Source organism: Garra rufa, chromosome 5 (genome assembly GCF_049309525.1).
Source record: "Garra rufa chromosome 5, GarRuf1.0, whole genome shotgun sequence".
NCBI lineage: Eukaryota > Metazoa > Chordata > Actinopteri > Cypriniformes > Cyprinidae > Garra > Garra rufa.
Genome location: NC_133365.1, coordinates 56,404,159 through 56,425,583, shown reverse-complemented (window position 1 = coordinate 56,425,583; position 21,425 = coordinate 56,404,159). Strand labels below are relative to the sequence as shown.

General features: G+C 37.8%; 1 protein-coding gene across 1 annotated transcript in view; it reads left to right on the top strand.

The window, feature by feature from the left end:
• Positions 1–21,425, top strand: part of LOC141334953 (netrin receptor DCC-like) — a 154,435-nt gene that overhangs the window by 35,125 nt on the left and 97,885 nt on the right. Inside the window, exons 5-6 of the mRNA XM_073840174.1 lie at positions 4,502–4,656; positions 6,152–6,272. Coding sequence (XP_073696275.1) covers positions 4,502–4,656; positions 6,152–6,272 — 276 coding nt within the window. The remainder of the gene's footprint in view (positions 1–4,501; positions 4,657–6,151; positions 6,273–21,425) is intronic.

Sequence of the window (21,425 nt, the reverse complement as noted above, 5' to 3'; positions counted from 1 at the left end):
TAAATGTCAGCATCGGCGCGACAGGCTGTCACTGACTCCCTCCTGAGGCACACACACGCACACACGCACACACACACACACACACACACACACACACACACACACACACACACACACACACACACACACACACACACACACACACACACGCATGCGGCAGATGTTTACTGCGGTGAATGGTGTGTGTATTTCCATCTGAATGGATGAGGATGAGAGTCATTATGAGGGTCCACTCAGTCTTTTGTGATGTTAATGTGACTCTCGTGTTCACCTGTGTGTCTGAGAGAAGAGCTGTTCTTGGTTTCTAATATCCTCTCCTTTCATCGCTCGACACCATTAGGCCGTTCAGGCCGTATTGTTTGTGTTCGTTCAGGTGTGTCACAAATGAATCGCTCTACAGACAGATGACATGAAGCATCGCAAACGCCTGCCGTCCCATCAGCCTCTGTTCTATTTAGAGATGGCATCTGGATGCATTTATCTATATTTACTGTAACTATATTAGTATAGCTTTTATTTTTGTAGTTTCAATTTTAGTAATCTTTGTTTTTTTTTATTTTTTGTTACCCTGGAGCACAAAACCAGTTTTAAGTAGCAAGGGTATATTTGTAGCAATAGCCAAAAATACATTGTATGGGTCAAAATTATCAAAATTGTTTATTTAGGATATTAAATTAAGATCATGTTCCATTAAGATATCTTGTATTGAAGATTTTTTAATATTGTACTATCCTAACAAATCATACATCAATGAAAAGCTTTATTCACCTTTCAGATGATGTATAAATCTAAATTGAAAAAATATTTTATATTCTGGTTTTAGTTTTTGTTAATTTAATTCAATTAATCTAAATTAAAGTGAGAAATAATTCAATGTAAAAACATATTTTTTAAAATGTACTTTATTTTATTTGCAATGCAAAACAAGCGTTTTTTACTTACATTTTTGTCTTGGTTCCAGCCAAAATGTCTAAAAATTCTTAAATCAAGAAAGATTGTCTAGACAAGTAGAAATTATTGTTGTGTTAAGTAAGAAAATATTTTTTGCTGTGAGTTAACATTTATTTTGAGTAGCAAAGATGGTTTAGGTGTCATTTTAGGTACCTATATTTATGCACACTAAAAAACAGTAAAATACAGTAAAAAAAAAAAATTGTCTTGTTTCCAGCTAAAATATAAAATAATTCAGAAAAAAACAAGTCAAAATTAAGTGTGCTTTTTCTTAGAACAAGCAAAATAGTCTGCCATTAGGGTAAGAAAAATAATCTTGTTTTCTGTTTGAAATACGTTTTTTAATTTATTTATTTATTTATTTATTTATTTTTGCTTACCCCATTGGCAGATTATTTTGCTTGTTCTAAGAAAAAGCACACTTAATTTTGACTTGTTTTTTCTGAAAAAAAAAGACAATAATTTTTACTTGTCTAGAAAATCCTTCTTGATTTAAAAAGTTTCATATATTTTGCCTGGAAACAAGACAAAACATCAAAATAAGAAAAGCATTTTTTGCAGTCTACACAGTACACACATAGTATGCAAACATTAACTTTTATTTTGAATCGATTAATCATGACTAATTTCACAGCTCTACATCAAATGTGATTGACATAATGGAAGTAAATGATGACAGAATGATGATTATTGTGTGAACTGTTCCTTTAAGAAGCATTTGTAAACGCAGCGCCTCTCTCAAAGCTCCTCTGAGTCTCATAATGTTTCATAAGTGTGTTTGATTTCATTATGAGCTGTAATTGAGTATGTTGAGAGTATCGAGGCTGGTGTTTGGTGGTTTTTAACCCGTTGTAATTGGCGAGTTAGTTCAAACCCACCGGTGATAGAGGAGACGCCCGCTTCTAATGGAAATCGTTGGGCTTTAATTAGTGCAATACGGCGCAGACAAAGATACGCGCAGCTAATGACGCATCGATGCTGACGCGTCCGACACGCAGATTACAGGGGCCGCACGACGCCGGCTTCCGCTGCGAGCTGATTGCTGGGAAGAAAGCGCTTTAGCTAATGGTGTAGAACAGCCGAGTAATTAATTAGAGCACGTGGCCTCGGGCCTGGACTGCTGCATCCGCATTTATACAGCTCATGTCTGCTTATTGATCATGCATGTTCAGCGCATCACGCCCGGCTTTAGTCTCACGCCTGCTTTGATTCCGGTTTTAGAGTCTCAGCGGGACATGTGTCCTCCAGCTGCGGCCGTCTGTGGATTTTTCAGGTGCTTTTGGTGTGTCACCAGATGCTTGACCATTAGTGTAACATCCGCCCTCCTACAGATGATTCCCACATCAAAATGGATTTCTTAAATTAATTGTTCAGCAAAAATTCAAATGTGCTGTAAATGTGTTCACCCTCAGGGCATCCAAGATGAAGATGAGTTTGTTTGTTCATCAGATTTGTATAAATGTGTCATTCCATTACTGTCTCACCAACGGATCCTATGCAGTGAATGGGTGCCGTCAGAATGAGAGTCCAAACAGCTGATAAAAACATCTCAATAATCCAAAATAATTCACTCCAGTCCATCAGTTAACATCTTGAGAAAACAAAAGCTGAAACAAATCCATCATTAAGACGTTTTTAACTTAAATACAATTTTATGTGCTTTAAGTGCAATGTTTATTAGTTGCCATTTTTACGACATAATTAGAAAAAGGTCTTAATGCTGGTTTTGTTTCAGCTTTTGTCTTGTCAAGATGTGAACTGATGGACTGGAGTGAATTATTGTGGATTATTGTGATGTTTTTATCAGCTGTTTGGACTCTCATTCTGACGGCACCCATTCACTGCAGAGGATCCACTGTATTCCTGATTTGGTGTTACGAGCGCTGATGGAGAAAAAAATAATTCTTGACTCTGGCAACATTACAACTTCATCTTGATTACAATAATTCCAACACGGCAAATGCAGCATTTAATCTGAATCTGCTCACCAATGGATCCTCTGGAGTGAATGGGTGCCATCAGAATGAGTCCAAACAGCTGATAAAAACATCTCAATAATCCACAAGTAATCCACACCACTCCAGTCCATCAGTTAACATCTTGACAAGACAAAAGCTGAAACAAATCCGGCATTAAGATGTTCTTAACTTAAATACTATTTTTTGTGCTTTAATTGCAATGTTTATTAGTTGCCATTTTTACTACATAGTTAAAAAAAGGTCTTAATGCTGGTTTTGTTTCAGCTTTTGTCTTGTCAAGATGTGAACTGATGGACTGGAGTGGTGTGGATTACTTGTGATGTTTTTGTCAGCTGTTTGGACTCTCATTCTGACGGCACCCATTCACCCAAAATTCCATAAAGCCAAAAGGAAAACTAAAAACTTTATGAAATTTAAAAAAAAAACATGATTTTTTTCTGTTTTTCCATCTGTTCCCAGTCTTTGTTGATACAAGAAATGGAAATGTTTATATAAGGCTCTATAAAAAGCAACATTGAGATAATTATAAAACAGTTGCAATTTTTTTATAATAACCAGTGTGTTTTTTTTAAAACAATTATTCAAAATGAATCTCAACTGAGCTCAATGAATATTCATAGTGTTACAGTATATAATGACTATAAGTGAATGTGATATTATGATAATGAATTGTAATGTCAGGTAGTTTTCAATAATGGCATCAATGTTTTGTTGATGTTGGTTTCTCTCTGAAGTTCTGCGGCGTCTCAGTCATTTCTCTTCTTTAAAGTGGACAAACATCTCAAATCCATTTCATTCCAATCAGGCCGATGCCGGGCGTCTGAAGATGAGCGTTCAGACTATTATTGAGATGAGGCCGATCGATACGTAATTTTCCTGCTGAAATGAGCCTTTCATTCTCGGAGAGGAAAATCAGCTGGACTCGCGTCTGTGCTTTGACTTTAATCATGATGTATGTCCATCTCCACCATGATCTCTGCTGATTGAACGCTTTAATGATGCTGTCAGGGACTGACCGTCCGTCCGTCTGAATGTGGATCTGTGTCTGTCTCTCAGGTTAAGCTGCTCTGCTGCGGCTGCAGATTTGGCCGGATTATGTTGATAAATTGGCTGAGTTTGATTTATGTGAAGCAGGAGTTCAGATCCTCTACTACCGCTGATATATTCATATTCCAGACTGCTGTGTCAGTCTTTACATCAGATCTCATACAAACACTACAATCTGCTGTCTGCGTAGTCTAGTGCCTTCTGAGAGAGCATCCTCACTGTAATAGACACTCAAAAATGAGCGATTGAAAACACTCTACAAAGGCAACTTACAAATGAAGAATACAACAAAGTTAGATTTTATTTTATGTTTTTGAAGAAAGCATCAGACATTGATTAAACAACTCAAATCACATGATGATTGCAGTAATGTCATCACACCCAGTCCATTTGTAATTAAAATAGACCACTTTTATTGATATTAGATGAATCACTTGTAATCATCCGTCATGTGGTGTTGGAGTGCAGATGTGTCTGTGATGATCCGATGATGTTTATGGTGTTTTTTCTCTCTCTGTTCTCAGTGCCGCCTCAGTTCCTAAACTACCCGTCGAACACATACGCGTATGAAAGCACGGACATCGAGATGGAGTGTGCCGTAACGGGAAACCCACAGCCCACCGTCCGCTGGGTGAAGAATGGAGAAGCCGTCATTCCCAGCGACTACTTCCAGATCGTGGTGAGAAAATACATCTGGTGTTTTTATTAAATAATTCATTTTGTATTTCATTTATTAATTTATTAGGGGCCAAGGGTCCTCTTAAAACATTATGATTTCCTATTATTATTTTTCTTCTTTCATTTCTTCCGCTGTGGAAGTCTATGGCAGCCCATAGAACCACTTGTGAGAAAGTTATTAAATTTTGGCTCACAGATAGAGGACATTAACCATAGCATGTTTGAAGTCTCTAACTCAAACTCTCTAGCGCCACCGCTTGCGCAAAATTTTATTTTTTTGCTGAAAACTTTTGAACTGTAAGGTCTAGAAGGAAATCAAATTTTTGGAACTTGTCCTAGACGGTTTGTCAGATTTTCACCAAAATTGGTTCAGATCAGCTTTAGACCATGATGGCTAAAAGTTATTAAATTCAAGTTGATTAGTCAAACTGTTCTTGAATAACGTGCAAACGAATTTGACGAATAGCACGCAAAAATTGATGTGAGGCTATATCTCCACATAGGTTTGTCGTATTGAGACCAAACTTGGTGTGTGTTATAACAACCATGACCTGAGGCTACCTGCACAGTTTTAGCACAGCGCCACCTAGTGGTCAGGAGATATTAAAAATGGCTCTTTTTGCTCATAACTTTTGAATGGCTTGGCCAAAAATCACTTTAGGTTCAGAGGAGCATGCAGAGTCGAATTTTCCCATGCCAGCCATTTTGGGCATTGGCCATTTTTATTTTATTGTAAAATGCTATATTTTACGAACACAGTGCCGTATCGTTATTAAACTCGGTATTTCTTGGGCATCATGCCTTGATGCTACTCAAAAAGTTTTAGGGCAGAGCCACCTTGTGGCCAAAAGTTTAAAAGAAATTTCAAAAAATGCTAATAACATTTGATTAAATTGGCCTATTGTAATGTAGTGGTCTCAATATTTTCCTCGGGTCCTGCTGAGAACATTGATACCAATTATGCCAAAATTGGCCAAACATTTTCATACTCCTCCTAGACCGTTCATCCGATTTTCACCAAAATCGAGTCAGGTCATCTTCAGACTGTGCTGACACAAAGTTATGGATTTTGTGTCGATAGACAAAACTGTTTTTGTATAGCAATGCAACACATTTGTGCCATGATGCCAAAATGACTGAGGCTTTGTCTCTTTTGCTTTGACATATTGACACCGAACTTTGTGTGTGTCATTGTCACCTCACATTGAACACACCGCATCGATTTGATAACAGCGCCACTGCACCAACTTTGACTAAAAACATCTTAAAATGGCTTCAATTGCTCATAGTTTCAGTTACTCTGATGCTTGCTGCCTCGCCTTGGCCCCTTAATTGCTGCTTGCCGCTATATTTTCAATTGTATTCCTGTTAAAATATCTTACCAAAAACTTATAGTTAGTAGATTTTTTGTGTGCTAATATCTCAAAAATGCATGTGAGAATGTCCTGAAGTCTGATGTGCAATGTGAGTAATTTTGTCTTATGTGTGATGTGCAGGATGGCGGTCATCTCCAGATTCTGGGTCTGGTTCGCTCGGATGAGGGTTTCTATCAGTGTATCGCTGAGAACGAGGCGGGAAACAGTCAGGCCATGGCTCAACTCATCCTGCTGCAGCTCGGTAAGATCCGACACGCTCGACACGCTCATGTGCTGATCTGAGACCTGTGAGCATCCTTCATCTGCACGCATGCACACGCATTCACGCAGGCGCTCGCTCGCGCTTCACAGCTGTTTGCTGCAGACGTGTCTGTGTGTGTGTGTTTGTTTCAGAGCATGTGAGTTTGTGAGGTTTAGTCTTGAGATTCAGATCTGTGTGATCTCTAAGAATTTTACCCAGAATGCTTTGCAGTGCGTGTAGAGCACTGATCCAGGGCTTTATGTGAAGAGAGAGACTAGATTCCGACGGGATGCAGAGATGTTCTCTAGGTGTTCAGAGGAGTGTGAGACTCTGTCTGAACCTGCCGTGACTCTCATACAGAACGACTGCTTTCTACTTTTATATGACGATGCGTTAGGAAGCTCCACCCCCAGTCTCTCATTGGTCAGCCAGGTTTCTGTGTCACATGCTGATTTCCTGCAGCTCTTCAGTTTATGGGTCGGTAACGAGGTTTCGTTCATTCACACATTTCCTGCAGCACTTTCATCTGATCACGCTCATCTGATATCTAGAAATGAAGACAGCAGTTCCTCAGCTTATTTGAGGATCTAATGAAGTTTGAAATCTTAATTGTATGATCTTAATTAACAGTCACGTACTGAGATTCTGTCACTGGACGGCAGAAATGATGCTTAGAGAGTGAAATTGATTAAAAGTACCAGTAAAGACATTTATAATGTTACAAAAACTTTCTATATCAAATAAATACTGTGCTTTTGAACTTGCTATTCATCTGTAAATGCTAAAAGATAACATGTATGACAGTTTGCACAACAATATTGGGCAGCACAACTGTTTTTAACACGGATAATAATCAGAGATGATGCTTGAGCAGCAAATCAGCAAATTAGAATGATTTCTGAAGGATCACATGACACTGAAGACTGGAGTAATGATGCTAAAAATTCAGCTTTGATCACAACAATCAATTACATTTGATCAGATATTCACATAGAAAACAGCTATATTAATATTTTACAATTTCTACCGTATTTTTGATCAAATAAAAGCAGCCTTGGTGAACAGAAAAGAAAACAGTAGTGTTTATTTCAAAATATAGCAAAATATTGCTAGTGTAGATTTTAAAATAAATGTATGTCTTTTGTATTGTTTCAAGCATTCATACTCATAGGAATGTGAATGTATTTTGTTGCCTTTTGAGTAACAACTATATATAGCTGTATGGGATCATCAGCCGCTGTAGAACGTGAAGTTGAACCTAAAATGTTCCTGCAAGCATCTGTTGTGAAACACACTGATACACGGATGCACGTTCCACATTAGTGTGTGTTTGTGGGAGGTTTGGGATCAATCTGTCTGCCGCTAATGAAACTTCTGCCAAAAACCATCTGCTGTTGATGAAAGTTTCCCACAGAAATGTGAGAAGATTAAAAATACCTGAATCTCGATGTCATGTCAATCAAAAAACTATTAGCGGCAGTTTGACACTCAAGCGAAGGTTTTAATTAAGCAGGAATGAGAGTAAAGCTCTGCGGTTCCTCTGCGGTTCCTGCTGTTTTAATCACGGATCCCTGCGGCAAGCGGCGCAGACGGCGCCCGTGTTCACTGCGCAGAAACAGCGGTTGCCTCGGTGCGGCTAGGGCTTGAGCGGAGCTGTGATATTTAATGGGGTTTATGTGAGCCTGGTGTTCAGACGTCCCATAATGCCCATGGAGAGACACTCGCGGTCTCATTACTGCTGTCAGCGCTCAACAAAAGTGCTGCAGAGTTAACCATCACTCACTCTATTAAAGTCAATAGCTGTCCTGACAGACACACAAAAGCTGCTCTCCACGGAGCCTGAGTGTGAACTCAATCCATCCCGGATAAATGAGAGACAAGGACGAGACCAGAGGAGACAATCTGAGACTAGGATGAGACATTCTGAGATGTTGCTGAGACCTGAGGAGATGCTCTTGGATGAGGATGAGACCAGAGGAGACGTTCTGAGACCGGAGGAGATTAAACAAAGATGCTCTAAGACACTGATGAGACCAGAGGAGATGCTCCGAGATGTTGCTGAGACCCAAGGAGATGCTCTAAGACACTGAAGAGACCAGAGGAGATGCTCTGAGACACTGAAGAGATCAGAGGAGATGCTCTGAGACACTGAAGAGACCAGAGGAGATGCTCTGAGACACTGAAGAGATCAGAGGAGATGCTCTGAGACACTGAAGAGACCAGAGGAGATGCTCTGAGACACTGAAGAGACCAGAGGAGATGCTCTGAGACACTGAAGAGACCAGAGGAGATGTTCTGGGACACTGAAGAGACCAGAGGAGATGTTCTGAGACACTGAAGAGACCAGAGGAGATGCTCTGAGACACTGAAGAGACCAGAGGAGATGCTCTGAGACACTGAAGAGACCAGAGGAGATGCTCTGAGACACTGAAGAGACCAGAGGAGATGCTCTGAGATGAGGATGAGTCCACCAGAGGAGATGTTCTGAGATGTTGCTAAAACTGGAGGAGATGCTCTGAGATGCACCAAAGGGCAATACTTTGAGACTAGGATGAGACTGGAGGAGATGCCCTGAGATGATGATTAGGCCAGAGGAGATGTTACTGAGACTCAAGGAGATGCTCTAAGACAGCGGTTCCCAATTCCAGTCCTCGCGCCCCACCGCTCTGCACATTTTGCATGTCTCTCTTAGATAACACACCTGATTCAGATAACCAGATCATTAGAATTGAGGTCCGTGCAGGAACTGCGATCCGATTGACATGGTCCCTGCAAAGTGTTCATTCCTCCCTGCTCCCTAAGCGGGGGAAATCTGTTTACTATACTTCGAAACATTCATTCACATATTTGCGCTACGTCACCGCATGTGGCGTCTTCACACACAGATGAAACTTACTAGAGAAGTGTGACATAAGTGCATCTGTAAATAAATGCATTTTAAATTTACGTCTCGCACGCTTTAATGACCTTCAAATGGAACACATACGCTCGCTTCGAACTAATGAATAATGGCGGAATATCCTGTGATGTCCACTTCGAAGGGCAGTAACGTTGGAATAGAACAAACGTCGGAAGCGATGCGTGAAACACACAAAATGTGTAGAGCGGTGGGTCGCGAGGACTGGAATTGGGAACCGCTGCTCTAAGACACTTATGAGGCCAGATGAGACGTTCTGAGATGTTGCTGAGACCCAAGGAGATGCTGTAAGACACTGATGAGTCCAAAGGAGATGCTCTAAGACACTGATGAGTCCAGAGGAGACATTCTGAGATGTTGCTGAGACTCAAGGAGATGCTCTAAGACACTGATGAGACCAGAGAAGACACTCTAAGACACAGATGAGTCCAGAGGAGATGCTCTAAGACACTGATGAGTCCAGAGGAGACGTTCTGGGATGTTGCTGAGACCCAAGGAGATGCTCTAAGACACTGATGAGTCCAGAGGAGACACTCTAAGACACAGATGAGTCCAGAGGAGATGCTCTAAGACACAGATGAGTCCAGAGGAGATGCTCTAAGACACAGATGAGTCCAGAGGAGATGCTCTAAGACACAGATGAGTCCAGAGGAGATGCTCTAAGACACAGATGAGTCCAGAGGAGATGCTCTAAGACACTGATGAGTCCAGAGGAGATGCTCTAAGACACTGATGAGTCCAGAGGAGATGCTCTAAGACACTGATGAGTCCAGAGGAGATGCTCTAAGACACTGATGAGTCCAGAGGAGATGCTCTAAGACACTGATGAGACCAGAGAAGACACTCTAAGACACAGATGAGTCCAGAGGAGATGCTCTAAGACACTGATGAGTCCAGAGGAGACGTTCTGGGATGTTGCTGAGACCCAAGGAGATGCTCTAAGACACTGATGAGTCCAGAGGAGACACTCTAAGACACAGATGAGTCCAGAGGAGATGCTCTAAGACACTGATGAGTCCAGAGGAGATGCTCTAAGACACTGATGAGTCCAGAGGAGACGTTCTGGGATGTTGCTGAGACTCAAGGAGATGCTCTAAGACACTGATGAGACCAGAGAAGACACTCTAAGACACTGATGAGTCCAGAGGAGATGCTCTAAGACACTGATGAGTCCAGAGGAGACACTCTAAGACACAGATGAGTCCAGAGGAGACGCTCTAAGACACTGATGAGTCCAGAGGAGATGCTCTAAGACACTGATGAGTCCAGAGGAGACGCTCTAAGACACTGATGAGTCCAGAGAAGACACTCTAAGACACTGATGAGTCCAGAGGAGATGCTCTAAGACACTGATGAGTCCAGAGGAGACACTCTAAGACACAGATGAGTTCAGAGGAGACGCTCTAAGACACTGATGAGTCCAGAGGAGATGCTCTAAGACACTGATGAGTCCAGAGGAGATGCTCTAAGACACTGATGAGTCCAGAGGAGATGCTCTAAGACACTGATGAGTCCAGAGGAGACGTTCTGGGATGTTGCTGAGACTCAATGAGAGTCTAAGACACTGATGAGACCAGAGAAGACACTCTAAGACACAGATGAGACTAGAGGAGATGCTCTAAGACACTGATGAGTCCAGAGGAGACGTTCTGGGATGTTGCTGAGACTCAATGAGAGTCTAAGACACTGATGAGACCAGAGAAGACACTCTAAGACACAGATGAGTCCAGAGGAGATGCTCTAAGACACTGATGAGTCCAGAGGAGATGCTCTAAGACACTGATGAGACCAGAGAAGACACTCTAAGACACAGATGAGTCCAGAGGAGATGCTCTAAGACACTGATGAGTCCAGAGGAGACGTTCTGGGATGTTGCTGAGACCCAAGGAGATGCTCTAAGACACTGATGAGTCCAGAGGAGACACTCTAAGACACAGATGAGTCCAGAGGAGATGCTCTAAGACACTGATGAGTCCAGAGGAGATGCTCTAAGACACTGATGAGTCCAGAGGAGACGTTCTGGGATGTTGCTGAGACTCAAGGAGATGCTCTAAGACACTGATGAGACCAGAGAAGACACTCTAAGACACTGATGAGTCCAGAGGAGATGCTCTAAGACACTGATGAGTCCAGAGGAGACACTCTAAGACACAGATGAGTCCAGAGGAGACGCTCTAAGACACTGATGAGTCCAGAGGAGATGCTCTAAGACACTGATGAGTCCAGAGGAGACGCTCTAAGACACTGATGAGTCCAGAGAAGACACTCTAAGACACTGATGAGTCCAGAGGAGATGCTCTAAGACACTGATGAGTCCAGAGGAGACACTCTAAGACACAGATGAGTTCAGAGGAGACGCTCTAAGACACTGATGAGTCCAGAGGAGATGCTCTAAGACACTGATGAGTCCAGAGGAGATGCTCTAAGACACTGATGAGTCCAGAGGAGATGCTCTAAGACACTGATGAGTCCAGAGGAGACGTTCTGGGATGTTGCTGAGACTCAATGAGAGTCTAAGACACTGATGAGACCAGAGAAGACACTCTAAGACACAGATGAGTCCAGAGGAGACGTTCTGGGATGTTGCTGAGACCCAAGGAGATGCTCTAAGACACTGATGAGACCAGAGGAGATGCTCTAAGACACTGATGAGACCAGAGAATACACTCTAAGACACAGATGAGTCCAGAGGAGATGCTCTAAGACACTGATGAGTCCAGAGGAGACGTTCTGGGATGTTGCTGAGACCCAAGGAGATGCTCTAAGACACTGATGAGTCCAGAGGAGATGCTCTAAGACACTGATGAGTCCAGAGGAGACGTTCTGGGATGTTGCTGAGACCCAAGGAGATGCTCTAAGACACTGATGAGACCAGAGAAGACACTCTAAGACACAGATGAGACTAGAGGTCACACTCTGAGATGCAGATGAGACCAGAAGAGATGCTCTGAGACAAGGATAAGGCCAGAGGAGATGCTAATGAAATCATAGGAGATGATCTGAGATGAAGACGAGACCAGAGAAGATGCTCTATAAGCAGATTTGAAGCATTTATATGTGTTTATAAATGATAAGATGTATCTTGTTTATGATATGACCAGTTGAATGGAGGAGACATGAGTGATGCACACAGCTGTCAGTGAATCCCAATCCACACACAGACAGATCCAGGCCAGGATCTGAGTCTGACAGCAGTGCAGCGAGACTGAGATTTAAACACATGAACAGATTCTCTCAAGGCATTACGAAACAGCAAAAGAACAGTATTGTTGAAAAATTCATCAATTATGAGGCATATTCAAATTCAGCTGTAAAGCAGATGTACAGCAGACAATAGAGTCATTATTCAGATCAATTTAGTTCTAGTTTTGTTCTCATCTGACAGTGTCAGTGCAGTTAAATCTCAGTGATCTTTTAACCCCTTAGCCTCTGTCCTAAACCCTAGTGAGCTCCCTAAAGTGCATGTCACTTCCAGTACCATTATAATTCTGATGCTAACTCTGGTTTAAAACAGCAGATGAATTGAGACAAATGCATCATTCAGTACAAGAAGTGCATATTCATTTAAAAAAATAAAATAATAATAATAATAATCACTCATTGTTTGCATGTGTTGTAAATGATTGTGCTTTATTTCAGTGGTGCTCTCTCAGAAGGCGTCTATGTAGGCAGCTCACTAGTGTTTGGAACACAGCCCGCGTGTCTCTCTGAAAGTGTTTCTATCCTTTAATCTCATCTGTGTAATTAACAGTCTGTAATTTAATTATCATATTCACTTTAATAAGACACGGATCAACACAAACTGTCTCATATTTTTACGATTATTCTGTCATCTGGACGGATTTTCTGGATCAGATACATGATATATTCATCTCTTATTGTGTGTGAATGAATGCACACACGCAACTGCTAAATTTTAGAAATAATTACAAAGAAATGCCAAATAACATTTAATTAAATATGACATTTTGAAGTAGAAAGACTGAAATAGTATCTTTTAAAACTATTATAGTTTACTATTATACTTTTTGTAAACATTTTAAATTAGCTTTTTTTATATTTTCTGTTTCAGTTAAAGTTTTTATTTTTTATGTGTGTGTTTTTGTCATTTATTTTATTAGTTTTTCAGTGTCTATATAGTTTTAGTTTTTAGTTGAGAATTAACAATGGTTCTTCTATGGCATGCAAACCTTTATTTGGAACCTTTATTTTTAGAATTAGAAGTAGAATTAATGAGTAAGAGCATATTGAGCTGTAATTTTTTATTGAAAAGCAAATTTTTTATTGTTGACAAAATCAACATGATATAAAAGTATGATATAAAAAAAACCTTAAACTTATTTTATTTCAACTAGTTGAAATAAAATAAGTTTACGATTTTTTATATCACACTTTATAAACACACAATTTATAATATATGTTATAATTATGTCATTATTTGACATTAAAAAATCATATAATTATAGAATAATATTAAGAAAAAGTGCAATTCATTTTCTTTTAGTTTTCAGGTTTCATTTTAAATTATAAAAACAGTAGAAGCCTATATTGTGTCCTCATTTAATTTAGTTTTTCTTAAATATGTCCCATCTGTTTCTTGACCACCGCTGGAGCACTGGATTGACCAAAGCATGTCTCTTTTGGATCGGTGTTAAATCGCATTCATTCTGCAGAAACAGAAGCTCTGGGTGTTTCTCAGCAGCGGCTGCTCTTTTGTTGGGTTTGCGAGTGTTTCCTCTCAGGATGTGTCAGCCGAGGCTGATGGGAGCGGGACGGGCGTCTCCGCCGGGAATCATGGGACATCTTTAGGAATGCTAATGCTGCTGTCTGAGTGACGGGACCAAATCAGCTGCTGTCACCACACCGCTCTCTTCCCTCTGCCCATCTCTCTCTCTCTCTCTCTCTCTCTGCAGCAGTCGTAGCTGTAAACACGCCGCTCGTGTTACTCAATAATTCATGTGCAATAATAGAAAAGCTGCGATTGCTTATTTGTATTTAAGCAGGCTTGAGTGAAGCCAAAGCGTGTTAGAGAAGGAGAGCGCGGCTACAGGATCCCGACACAGTCCTACGCTTCACTACAAGATGCCTTTTGTGCTGAAATGTCTCATTTGCACATTTATTGTTGCGCGTTTGAGATGTTCACATCTACAGCTGCTTCGCTCCTCCATTACCGGCGCTTTGTGGAAAACTGTTATCAGTGGAAATACGTCAGGCTTTGCTTTAACACAGCTTATTTTCCTCCTCACTGTGTGTTTAATGCAGAAACTAGTGTTAAAAACCAATCCGGATTCTGAATTGATATTGCAAGGAATTGCGAGCGGTTTTATGTTTTGTGTTTTTTTAGTAGATGTGAAAAGACTGATGTTTCTGTTCAGTAAAATTAGACAGGACAAACGCTCCAAAAATTTAAGCAAAAACATTTTATTTAAGCACTTAAAACAGCTGGACTGTACCTCACCCTCAGAGTTTGAGTTGATTTTGAAATGATGCAAAATTGCAGTTGGATTTTCAATGTAAGAATTAATGAAACTCATATTGAGCTGTATTTTTTTAGCAAAGCAAAGTTTACCAATGTTGATTTGTGTGGAAGCCTGTTTCTGGCACTTAAAAAATAAATAATAAAAAAGTTTTTTGCAGCTTATCTCACAATTCTGACTTTTTTTCTTTGAATTGTACGATGTAAATTCTGAGAAATAAAGTCGCAATTGCGTGATATAAAATCACAATTGCAAGTTAAGTCAGAATTGTGACATAAACTTGCAATTCTGTAAACATATCAGTTTTTTTTCCTCAGAACTGAACTTTATAACTCTCAATTGCAAGTTTATATCTCACAGTTCTGAGAAAAAAAAGTCAGAATTGCACTGTAAAAAAGTGGTCACCAGTTTCAGCTTAACTTAAGTTCAGTAGCTGCCTTCACATTTTAAGTTAAATCAACTTAAAACTGAACGTAATTTCAACTCATAAGTTAAATCAACTTAAAAGTACAAGTCATTTTAACTAATTTTATTGTTGTGAGTTGAAATAACTTGTAGTTTTTTAAGTTGGTTTAACTTAATTTTAAGGGAACTGTTGAACTTAGGTTTTTAAGTTGAAACTGGTGAAATCTTTTTACAGTGTGTGAAATACAGTCGCAATTGTGTGAAAAAGTTAGAATTGCGAGATACAAAGTTGCAATTGCGAGAAAGAAAATTGAATTCAGAGATACAAAGTTGCAACTGAAAAAAAAAGTCAGAATTGCAAATTTCATAGATTTGACTCATGCTTTGTGTACAAAGGTTATCTATAGGTTTTACACAACAGCCATTTTTAGGTTTATAGGCAATTGAGAAATGGTTAAATTGGTTAAAGTTCAGTACTAAAAAAAATAATATAATATTAATATTAATAATAATATAATAAAAACTATATAGACATATTAAAAATAGTTTCCCAAATTCCCAAAACATACAGCAAATTACTAAAAATTTAAATGTAATATTAATAAAAAATACATTATTAAAAATAAAAATGAAAAATAAACAGGAAAACATCAAAATGAAAACTAATTTAAAATATTTACAAAAACTATATTAGTACATCAATGATATGTATAATACACTATAAAATTTGTAAAAAGATTATGAAATGCTCATAGAAATGTGTATTGAGATGATAATTTTAATTAGTTGATATATCTACACTGTCTTCTTTGAAGCAGTCTTTATTATCACGAGATACAAAGATGCAATTGCTAGAAAAAGCCAGAATTGTGAGATACAAAGTCACATTTAAATAAATTTAGTTTACTAACTTTCAACATTTTTTTTATTTAAATGCAGCTAAAATAAATTGATTGCAACCAATTACCTTAAAAAAAAAAATAATTAATTAAATTTTGTGTATTATTTTCTTGTAAAACGTGATGTTTGCTTTATTTACAACTTAGAAAAGTCATTTTATTCTAGTGTTTTAGCAACATTGACTGAATAAACGTGTGAATGAGGGTGGAGGAACACTTCATTTGCCAGAATGCATCACCTGTGTTGAATTTCTTTGAATTGCAATTCAGTAAATTCATCTTCCTGTCGTTCCAGTTAAGTTAGCTGTGTGTTCATGTGATTTAGACACTCATAGTGAGCGGCTGGTTTATGCTTCTGTTTGTTCGGGTCACTGCAGTGTTAACAGTGCTCGTGTTTGCCGGAGGGTCCTTTCCCAGACAAGGATTAAAGACCGGCGCTTTTGTTTCTGGATATTTGTTAAAGCTTTGATACATTTGCAGTTCCATATTCCTGTCAGTCCCTCAGAAACACAAACTCACTGTGATTTCCAGCTGACTCTGCGTGCCGATGCTTATTGTCAGCAACTGTTGATTTAACCACAAACTGTGATTTTGGAACATGGTAACTGGTTTCTAGCTGGTTATTAACCAGTCAACCAGCTAGTATGACCCATCCTGGAGCGTCCACCAACTTGGAGCTGTTTTCTCATCAGGGGAACACGGATGGGGTTTTTCATGTAAATGGGTTTTCCGAAGCCAAACGCGGCGGCAGAGGCTGAATTATTCATGTGCGCTCCACGCTGACAGACACAATAAGCCGGCGCTGGCGAATGGAAGCGGGCCGAGGATAACAGACGCGTCCAGATTGGTGTTTGTGTCTGTTTTGTTATGACGCTGACTCTAATGAGGAACCACATTCATCCTGGAGCAGATCAGGTCAACTTTAGATTAATGGAGAAGTTCACTTTCAGAACAAAAATGTACTCACCCCCTGTTCATGTCTCTTTCTTCAGTCGTAAAATATATATATATATATATGTTTTTTGAGGAAAACATTTCAGGATTTCTCTTCATATTGTGGACTTCTATGGTGTCCACAAGTCTAAATTTCCAAAATGCAGTTTAAATGCAGCTTCAAACGATTCCAGCCGAGGAAGAAGGGTTGAACCATTGGCAGATTATTTTGCTTGTTTCAAGCAAAAACACACTTAATTTTGACTTGTTCTTTCTAAAAAAACAAGACAATTTTTACTCACCTAGAAAATCCTTCTTGATTTTATTTTCAAAATTTTTTGATATTTTTTCTAGAAACAAGACAAAAAATCTAAGTAAGAAAAGCACTTTTTGCAGTGTGTTACTGCTATGCAATTAATAATTGTGAATCATGCAATTGCGACTTTATTTCAGAAAAATTTCAGAATTGTGAGATAAGCCACAATACCATTTTTTATATTTTATTCAGTGGCGAAAACGGGCTTCCACACTGCAAAAAATGATTTTCTAGCTTAGATTTTGTCTTGTTTCCAGCTAAAATATCTAAAAATTCTTAAACCAAGAAGGATTTTCTAAATGAGTAAAAATTATTTTCTTGTTTTCAGAAAAAACAAGTCAAAATTAAGTGAGTTTTTGCTTAGAACAAGCTAAATAATCTGCCAATGGGTGAAAGCAAAAAAATCTTATTTCAAACAGAAAACAAGATAATTTTGCTTACCCCATTGGCAGATTATTTAGCTTGTTTCAAGCAAAAATGCACTTAATTTTGACTTTTTTTTTTCTGAAAACGAGACCATTTTTACTCATCTAGAAAATCCTTCTTGATTTAAGAATTTTTGAATATTTTGGCTGGAAACAAGACAAAAAATCTAAGCTAGAAAGCATTTTTTGCAGTGCACTGCAAACTTTGCTTTGCTAAAAAAAAATAACAGCTCAATATGCATTTAATTAATTCTACTTCCTTATTCAAAATCCAAATGCAACTCTGCATCATTTCAAATTCTACTCAAACTCTGAAAATAAAAAAATTCCAGCAAAATTTACTTTTATTTAATTTTAAATTTTTTGTCTCAGTACTGTGAGATATAAACGCACAATTGCGAGTTATAAAGTCAGAATTTCTAGATATAAACTCGCCCTACATCGCTGCAAAAGTGTTTACAAAGTGAACAAGCAAAGAAGATCAGACACTTTTTAACAAAAAAGGTTAAACAACAAATTTATAACTATTTTGACTATTATTTTTATACAACGAATAAAGACGATTTTGAAGTTGGAGGAGAAAATTAGATGAGTTTTTTGACATACCCTAACTGTCTTGAACTGTTTTTGTTCTGGAAGTGAACTCCTCCTTTAACATCAGGACAGAAGGATCAAGTGCAGCAGATTCATCTTTGTGTTGATGTGTCTAGACGGGTTATTTATTAGTGCAGACGTGTAGGTCAAACACATCGGAGTGTTCTCTGGACATTGTGGTCATTTCTAGATGATTGAGGTTTGATGCGTCTCATTTCAGATCAGGTAGAAACGGTTCAGCTCCATCAGATCTCAACATCATAATACAGCTTTAAGTGTGTGTGTGTGTGTGTGTGTGTGTGTGTGTGTGTGTGTGTGTGTGTGTGTGTGTGTGTGTGTGTGCGTGCGCTCGTGCGTGTGCGTGTGCGTGTGCGTGTGCGTGTGCGTGTGCGTGTGTGTGTGTGTGTGTGTGTGTGTGTGTGCTCCAAGTAGCAAACTTCCTTGACTATTACGCCGGAATGGGAGTGTAGTTCTACAGAAGAGTCAAGTTTGGAATAGGACAAATATGGAAACTCGTTGGTCATTTTTGAACGTGATGCTATTGGTCTCATAGGATTCAATGATCTATGCTAAGCTATGCTAAAAGTGATATCGCCAGAACAGGAGAACGGCTGAATGGATTTCAAAACGGTAAAAATCAACTTATTAACTCGGGGGGAGTTGGAGAATGAGCCTATTTCCAAAAAAGGTGGAGTGTTCCTTTAAGATATTTACGGTAGGAAATTTGCAAAATATGTTCATGGAATATGATCTTTACTTAATATCCTAATGATTTTTGGCATAAAAGAAAAATCTATAATTTTAACATATACAATGTACTTTTGTACCTGTGCTACTTAAGACTGGTTTTGTAAAAACAGTATAATGTATTTTAAAGTAAATATTTATTTGTTTATTTATTTGTAAATTGTCTAAATTGTAAAAATGTTAAAAATACAGACTATTTTCTGTTGTTTATGATTCTATTTTGAGAGACCTAAGTGTCAGCGTCTGATTCTCTTCCCTGCTAGTGTTGCAGAAATGACTTCATATTTAGGAGTATATTTCCTATTTGTTTATTGAGTATTGAGTCAGTGGTGATGTAGCTGAATGTGCTGAAGGAGCAGGTTTGTGTTTGTAATGAGCTGTAATGTTGTCAGAGCTCTATCATTTATCGGTCAGTGGTGCTGGAGGATGTCTAATGCAGGTCAGGAGGGGACAGACGTGATGGATCTGCTCAACTGAAGGAGGTGATGATACAGCCCTGGGTTTGCTGGGACAGACTGACCTGCCGTCTCTCACAGGACTGATAGAGTCATTACTGAACCCATCTGAGACACACAGCGTGAGAGAGAGATGTACAGGTGCTGTTAAATAGCAGTGTTGTTGTAGCGCCACACTGCAAAAGAAATGCTTGTCCTACTTAGATTTGTTGTCTTGTTTCCAGCCAAAATATCAAAACATTCTTAAATTAAGAAGGATTTTCTAAACGAGTAAAAAGTATTGTCTTATTTTCGAAGAAACAAGTCAAAATTAAGTGAGTTTTTGCTTGAAACAAGCTAAATAATCAGCCAAACAGAAAACAAGATGATTTTTCTTACCGCATTGGCAGATTATTTAGTTTCAAGCAAAAATGCACTTAACTTGACTTGTTTTGTTTTTTCTGAAAACAAGACAATAATTTTTACTCGTCTAGAAAATCCTTCTTGAATTAAGAATTTTTAGATATTTTGGCTGGAAACAAAACAAAAAATCTAAGAAAAGCTTTTTTTTTTTTTTTTTTTTTTGCAGTGCATTCAGATATTTTTAGTTGTTTTGTATTTAAATATTTTCCCATTTTCAAATTGTAGTATTTTTTATTTCAGTTGTAGTTATTTTAATATATTAAGGTAAACTGATTGTAAATAAGAAATGTTTTAGAGTTTTTTTCTTATTTCAGTTAGTTTTTAGTAATAAAAATGTTCATGGGTCAAAGACGAAAAAGAGTTTACGCATAAAAACAATAAATGTAATACTGCTTTAAATTGTCGTTTTTCCCAAAAAATTTATTTCAAAAAATATTTCAAAGTTTCTGTTTAATTTAATTGCATTTTTGTTTTTGTTCTTCTGAGCAAAAACTAAATATCATATTTTTTTCCATAATTTACAGAAGACACCCACTAAAATGTCATTCAGTGTCAATCTTGTCAGGCATATTTACAACAAAAATCATTTTTGACGTAATAAAAGACGAATTACTTTCACCACAGCTTTCATCATTTTTTTCCATTTGTCAGTAAGAATTGTTTTAAAACACAAAATGCTCCCTTATTCTTTTATATATTTTAATATGTACAAGTCAGAATAAGTTGTTTGAATTTTTACATAAAAATTGTGTTGACTATCTAACATTATTTCAACCAAAGTTTGACATTTTATTCTCAAAACTTATTTGAAACACTAAAAGTTGACACTTTATTTACATTTAATGTGTTTCTATAAGCATAAAATCACTTTTGTAAATTTCTTTTGACTTCTTTGATATTTGTTTTCATTGTAATTTTAAAGTATTATTTTTTTTTGTAAAGTTTTTGTCCTTTTTATCAGTTTTAAGTTTTAATTTTTAGCTTATGCAGTTATATTATTTAGTTATTTCATTATTTTAGTAGCTCAGGTTAAACTAAATGAAAATCAGAAGTTTTTTTCTTATTTTAATTAATGTCTATTTTGTTTTTATATCGCTTTAGTTTTAGCTACACTGGGGAAAAAAGTTATTGTCTTATTGTCTTAAGTAAGATTTAGAATATTTTGTCGTACATTTTAGAAAATATTATTTTAATCTTTTGATTGTCGAAGGGTCATTACTTTATAATTGTGCAATTTGCTTGCAATTTCAGAAAGTTGTTTCTACACCAGGTTTTTAACCCTGTTTGTTTGTAGTTCAGATTGTAGTTTGTTTACTAAAGTGGAATTAGTGATATAAACTCACAGTTCTAAGAAATTAAGTCAGAATTGTGATATGAACTCACAGTTCTGAGAAATAGTTGCAATTCTTAAAAATAAGTCAAAATTGTGAGATATAAACTCGCAATTCTGAGAAATAGTTGCAATTCTAAGAAATTAAGTCAAAAGTGTGAGATACAAACTCACAATTGCGAGTTAAAAAGTCAGAATTGTGAGATATTGTCGCAACTCTAAAAAATTAAGTTCGAATTGTGATATGAACTTG